Below are 6,375 nucleotides of genomic sequence, written 5' to 3'. Positions count from 1 at the left end.
GTGAAGGAGAAAAGCGAAAGTTTGCAATCTGTTCCCCTTCAACTACCCCCAAAGAAACCTTCCAAACAGTATCTCTCCTTGTCATGACCCACTTCTTAAATCAAATGTGATTTTGTATGTAATGCAACTTATATTATAAATGCATCAAGCAGCTTTCCTCTTACCTGCCACTACATTTAACTCCTTCAGAGCCGCTTTCTCCGAGTCCCTCGGCATTGCAACTTTCAATAAAAAAGAAACAACACTTAAACTGTGTTCTGCGTGTTAGTCCTAGGAAGAAAGTGACAGAAAGAGACTATTTTACTTTTTAAAACCATTACTTAGAGCTTTAGTATACCAAAGAATCAGGGCTAACCTTGCTTGCCTAAAACCATAGGGAATGGAGGTCTCAGGTATCTGCATAGACAACAGGTTTAAGGCAGTCTTCCACTTGGGTACAAACTGAATTATTCTAAAATATTTTATCCCTAATTGGTCTTTTCCTTCTGAGTTTACAATATTCACAGCACTCTGTATTTTCACTTTTTTCTATGGATAATAATGACTTTATAGAAATTTCAATGGAAATTTTTCAGGTCAAGAAGTACACCAAGACTGAACTTGGGGTTGAGAGAATGCAAACAGAAAGAAAGAAGGTAAACTTAGAAGAATCTGAACACACTAACTTTTTATTCAGTTTGATTCAAAATAATAATATTAATCTAATAGTGAAATAGTTTGGTATAACATCAATCAACATTTAAAGTATTTTATGTTTCAAAGTATGGCTCAAGGAACACTCATTGCTTAAATGCACTTAGACATAACAAGACAATATTTTTTTATTGGCATCATTGACACCTATGAACAATAGCCTAGTAAATAGATTAAGGTTTAACCTTCCTTTTCTTTGGTGGCTGTTTAGAGACTTTAAAAGAACAGATAACTCATTTCAACAGGAATCTACTACTGATATTTACCTCTACATAATCTTTAGCTAAGACATGGAATGCCAAAAACAAGCTTTTGTTAGCTTGACCTCCTCCACCCCCTAACAACAAAAGTTATCCCCAAACCCATGTTTTTATTTTAGATGTATTGATCTACCAATGTAAGGCTTGGCCTTTTAAATACCAAATACAATCAATGGCCAACAACCTGACTCCTTCTGGAGAGAAGGAAGCAGAACAGGGAAATTTCTTTGAATTGTTTGGTGACTTAGTACAAATTTGAAGAGGTCAGTAAATCCTGATGCTTTGAGCTAAATCTACTGGTAAATAATTAATTACATTTCTTAGACACTATAATCTTAATCTTGGTAAATAGAGAAACACAGCTTTGCCAAATAGATCATTCCATCTAAGTAATATCTTAAAGGCAGTTATTTAAATATTACCACAAAAAAACAGGGTTATATTTTGTTTAAATTAGACATTTAACTGAAGATAAAATGCAAATGTCCATAGTTTAAAAAGAAAAAAAAATACAAATTAACTGGCCTAGTCTTTTATCTGAGTTTATTAATACCATTTAAAATATTACAAATAAATCAATTACATCTCATGCATTTAAAATGCAAGTCTAAAATGTTCCAGAGAAAGGCTTTTCATTTCAATGTGAAATATCCAAATTATTTCAACATTACAATGAGCAATTAGTTTGCAGAATCTGCAAACATTTAAATGTAGTGTCAGGAGTGTTTATTAACAGTTAACAATATTACCTTCAGGAAATACACAAAGGCCAAAGTTAGTTGAGTTTCACTTGGACAATTTATTTAATACATGGGTTTTGGCAGACCCAGTTATTATGAAATATAGGAGAACTCTCACTTTAACTATGCCTGAACTGCCAGCAAATGCAAAGAAGTACATGCTCCATTAAATTAAATGTCATCCCACATTTATCAAATATTGTCTTAGTTACAGTTTGATACCTATCTAAATTCATATTCGAGCAAAACTAAGCCCCGAAAGTGCGTTTGTGGCTCTGCACCTCCAGAAGTGAGTTCAAAATACCTGCAGCTCATCAGAACTGCAACAATAACTCTTAGTATTTTGTGTGACAAAAAAAAAAGAAAAAAAATCAACTTTACTTCAATATATTTTCAAATATTTACTGGAAGTAATATACAAGAAAAATACTATACAAAATCGTCTCCTGGACAGCTGCGCCTCACACCCATACACTGGTGGAGTTATAATTAATTGGTAACTAATCTAGAAGGATTCTCCAGTTGTACAAACCATTAGGTTCTGATATATTTTACAAAGTTTTTTTTTTCCTATTTTCCCTCTTTTGGCATTTAAACTACAGCCTCGTCTTAAATAAACGATAGCTTCTTCACTTGTTTATAAGTTTAAATCACACGCAAAAAAAGTTTAACCCTAAGAATCTTCAATGAATTCCAAGAATTTACAGAAATGGGTACAATACAAACCGGTGGCTGGACTAGCAAAAAAAGATTGGGAGATTATGCTCAGGAGTGGTGAAAAACGAGGTAGAAAAGGACAAACACGGAGATAGTTAATCTGGTCTCACCGGAAAGGGGCATTTTTGCATAAGAAAAAGACACCTACCCTCTCCCCCACCCCCACCCCATAAGTTAAGTTAATGCAATCAAAATAACTTTGGGATCAACGTTAGCAGTTTCGAAAAGAAAGACTTGGTCACTGCTAGAGGACAAACTATCTAGAGGGGAACCAAGTAGAAGGATGCTGTATTTTTTCTTTAGTTTTTTATTTTTTAAAAAAAAATGTTATAAAGATGAAAGAAGGCTGCTGCAGCTATTCACCAAGACTGCCCTTAGCTGAAACTTGAATCGGTTCCACCTCAGGGAACAAAGGAAAAGAGGCAGAGCTGACGTTGGGAGAGCTAACTCTACAAACTCCGGGTCTCGGGGCCGCCAGGTGGACACCCCCCACATATTTGCGACAGCTCTGAGCAGGGAGGGCAGCGGCATGCAGCGGCCAGGCAGGGCTCTCGGAAGCCGAGACCGCCAAGACTGTGGTTCTCCAACCTCTCTGGAGGCTGCCCCAGCGGGGATGCCCGGCCTCCTGCCTCGCCTTCCCCACCGCGCAGCACAACCTAGTTCAGCGGAGCCGTTCCCGCTCCTGCCGAGGCCCCGGGTCTCCCAGACACTAGATCCGTCCAGCTCTACGTCCAGCGACCGCTTCCCTCTAAATGATACAACTTGGGGATGGCAGAGAGAGGACGGAAAATAAAGATCCGGCAAGGCGCCGGTTACAGCTGTACGGGGCTCCTAGAGTGTTACCTGGTGGAGATGAAAAAACGAGGGCCCAGGAGAGCAATGGGTGCTACTTACATGTCCATATCCCCTTTACAAAGTAAAGTCACAGAGTGAGTCAAGAGAGAGAGAGAGACTGAAGGAGACAGAAAGTGCGAGCAGGATGGACAGTGGAAAGAGGCTGGCGCGGAGGCCAGGACAGACGGGACCCAAGCGGACCGGGATGGGAGGGGGTCGAGGAGATGGACCGCGGCGGGATGCGCGTCACTCCAGGCCGTTGCGATGCCCGGGCTCCGGGGGCTGCAGCAACTCCGGGGAGTGGCAGGGCGGGCTTCCCGCGGCACTGTGCTCGCTGTCGGTGTCGCTGCCCTTCTTGCCGCCGCTACCAGAGCCCGCCGAGCCGCCGCCGCCGCCGCCGCTGTGCGTCTTCACGTGCTTGCTGAGGTGGTCGCTGCGCATGAAGCGTTTGTTGCAGACAGGACAGGCGAAGCGCTTCTCGCCCGTGTGGGTCCGCAGGTGCCGCTGCAGCTCGTCGGAGCGCGTGAAGCGCTTGCCGCAGAAGAGCCAGTTGCACACGAAGGGCCGCTCGCCCGTGTGCCAGCGCAGGTGCGCCTTCAGGTGCGACGTCTTGCCATACACCTTGCCGCAGCCCGGGATGTGGCAGCTGTGCAGGCCCTTGCGCCGCAGGCTGGCCCCCGCCGGGCCCAGCCGCTCCGCCTCCTGGCAGTTGGGGCAGTCGCAGGTGGCGCGGCCGGAGTAGCGGCGTGCGGAGGAGCGCGGGGAGCCCCCCAGCGGCGCCGACGGCCCAGCGCTCAGCATGGAGCCCCCAGCGCCGGCCAGCGGCGACGGGGCCGAGTCCGGGTAGGAGCCCGGCAACACTGGCTTGAAGCCGTCCATGAGGTGCTGCCCGGCGGGGCTAAGTAGGTGCGAGGAGGCGCCGCTGCTGAAGGCCGAGTGGCTCAGGCCCGAGTAATCCGAGTTGTAGCCTCCGAGCGGCGAGTGCAGCGAGGTCTGGAGCCCCCCGGCGGCAGGGTGCAGCGAGCCGGGCAGCGCCGCCGCGCCATTCGGGTTCTGCACGTCGATCCAGCCGGCGCCCACGTCCCACCAGCTGGACGCGCCGGCCGAACCGACGTCGCCGGCGGCGCCTAGGCCTGGGTGCGAGGGCTTGAACCACGACTCGTACGGGTGCGCCATGCCCACGCGCGGGTAGATGCCCTGCAGCCCGTCCACCGAGGTGTGCACCTTGGAAATGAACACGGGCTGGTGGGAGCCGTCCTGCGAGTGCGCCGAGGAACCGCCGCCGCCGCCGCCGCCCCCTCCGCCGCTACCCCCTGAGACACCGGGGGCCTGGAACACCGAATAGTCGTTTGCAAAGGGCGAACTGGAGGCGGCGGCCGCGGCGGCTGCAGCGGCCGCGGCGGCGCTGCTGGAGGTTAGGGAGAAGGCGCTGGAGCCCGGCGAGCCGCCGCAGCTGAACGAGTCAGACACCAGGGCCGCCGCAGCCGCCGCCGCCGCCGCGGCCGCCGCCGCAGCAGAGGACGTACCGCCGTTCCTGGAGGCCCCCGACACGCCGAAGCTCGAGAGACTGGAACCCACTACGTTGCAGCTGCCAGAGGAGGAGGACGAGGAACGTTTCCAGGGGTGAAAGCCTTTGCCGAAGGAAGAAGAGCTGTCCGAGAGGGAAGAGGGAGATGGGCTGGGGCTGCCGATCTTATTACAGGTAGCAGCAAGCATGGCCAGAGGAGTGGATCCCAACCTCGGTTCTTCCTGCGGGAAGGAGAGGAGAAGGGTGGGGGAGGGGGAGGTGGGCAAAAGGCCGGTGGGGGAGGGAGGAAAGAAATGTGCATCAGTCCTCCGGTAACCTCCAAAACGCCCCACGGCACCCCATCTTTCGTTGCGGCACGCCGCCACCAACTCACCTGGCTCCCCCAACAGCCCTGGCACCCGGCTGCTTCCTACTCTACGGGAGGGGACAAGTTGGGCTGCCGGCGTCTGACTCGGGAGCAAAGCGCCATGCTAAAGAAGAGTTTGACAAGTATTCTCACCTAAAACAACACTCCCGTGCACACAAGGCCCCAGGCACTTCGAAACAAACAAGCAAGCAAAAAGTCCAGTTTGGGGAGGAGGAAGTTTCCTTTGCCAAGAAGCCTGGGGAAAAACCAGTGGAGTGCTTTTAAGAGCGCTTCCCCTGTAATCCAGAGAGAGCTTTGAAAATCCTGTTCCGGTCCCCTGAAACCCATGCTGGGTTGTTTCTCCCAGGCCAAAAGAGGTCAAACTAGAGAGCTCGCTCGCTCTTCCTGCTTTTCTTTTTATTTTCTTAAGGAAAAAAAAAAAAAAAGTCTACAGTAGTAAAAAGAGAGAGAGACGTGTTCAACGTACCTGCAAGACAAGACGGGCTGCGGTATTTTTAAGGGGAAGAGGGAAAATCTGCAGTTTGCTCAGGAGGAAAAAGAGAGCACTCTTTACCCCCCAAAATCGTCGCATATAAAATGGACTGGGCGCACGTCTCCCAGGCAGGGAGCGGCCGGGCGCTGCGAGGTGGCTTGTCTAAATGCCCTTCGAACCTTTTCCTGCGCTGAAAAAAAGTGACTCTGCCCCCTTCTCCCCCTCTTTCTTTTCTCCAAACTCACTTGTATTTAAAGGGGGGAGAAAAAAAAAAAAAGCTCTCAATAGAGACTGATAGCCCGTGGCCTGGCCGGGGCGACTTTAACCCCCTCCGATCGGCAATAAAAGGAAACTAATTAAACCAGCAAGAGAAAATCCTGAGACTCACCCCTAGAAGTGAAGTTGCCATCACACAAAAGTGCCCTCCTCCTCTCAGAGGATCTTTTTTATATTGATAAATCAGAGGCAGTGTTTTTTTTAGAGGTGTGCAATACAATGATCAGTTCCGCCCATTCCACCACAATTGTAGCTCCCTCTCCGGCTTTGAAGTGCCGCGGAGGCGCGGCCAGCCAATCTGCGGCCTCGCCTGGCCGCGCCGCGCGCGCGCCGTGAGGTCATCGGCGCCGCCGCGGGCCTCCGCTGGTTGGGGGGGGGGGGGGGGACGGTAGCGGGAGGGGCGCGAGGGACTGCGCGTGTGTTCCAAAGCGGTGTGTGAGTGTGCAACAGTGTAACCCTGTGCGCGTGTGACCGAGCTGAGACGAAGA

At 49.9% G+C, this 6,375-nt stretch overlaps 1 protein-coding gene across 3 annotated transcripts; it reads right to left on the bottom strand.

The window, feature by feature from the left end:
• Positions 1 to 2,659: 2,659 nt before the first annotated feature.
• On the bottom strand, positions 2,660 to 6,080 carry SP8 (Sp8 transcription factor). Of its 3 annotated transcripts, XM_046021213.1 has the most exons (3): positions 6,000 to 6,080; positions 4,598 to 4,993; positions 2,660 to 4,501 (listed from the first exon to the last, which is right to left on the bottom strand). In XM_046021213.1, the coding sequence occupies exons 1-3, from the start codon at positions 6,018 to 6,020 to the stop codon at positions 3,491 to 3,493; spliced, it is 1,428 nt and encodes a 475-aa protein (XP_045877169.1). In that variant the 5' UTR covers positions 6,021 to 6,080; the 3' UTR covers positions 2,660 to 3,490. The 3 variants fall into 3 exon arrangements, with proteins under 3 accessions (XP_045877169.1, XP_045877167.1, XP_045877168.1); XM_046021211.1 differs by having other exon boundaries at positions 2,660 to 4,993; XM_046021212.1 differs by lacking the exon at positions 6,000 to 6,080 and adding an exon at positions 5,606 to 5,692 and having other exon boundaries at positions 2,660 to 4,989.
• Positions 6,081 to 6,375: the final 295 nt, after the last annotated feature.

Source organism: Meles meles, chromosome 10 (assembly GCF_922984935.1).
Source record: "Meles meles chromosome 10, mMelMel3.1 paternal haplotype, whole genome shotgun sequence".
Classification (NCBI taxonomy): Eukaryota; Metazoa; Chordata; class Mammalia; order Carnivora; family Mustelidae; genus Meles; species Meles meles.
Note: the sequence above shows the minus strand (reverse complement) of the source record. Positions and strands in the feature narration are given on the sequence as shown.

Bases quoted from the DNA above. Each gene is read 5' to 3' on its own strand.
- SP8 (XM_046021211.1), bottom strand. From the start codon at position 6,020: ATGGCAACTTCACTTCTAGGG. The intron at 4,994-5,999 runs GTGAGTCTCAGG...TCCTTCCCGCAG, and splicing joins TGGCAACTTCACTTCTAGGG to GAAGAACCGAGGTTGGGATC.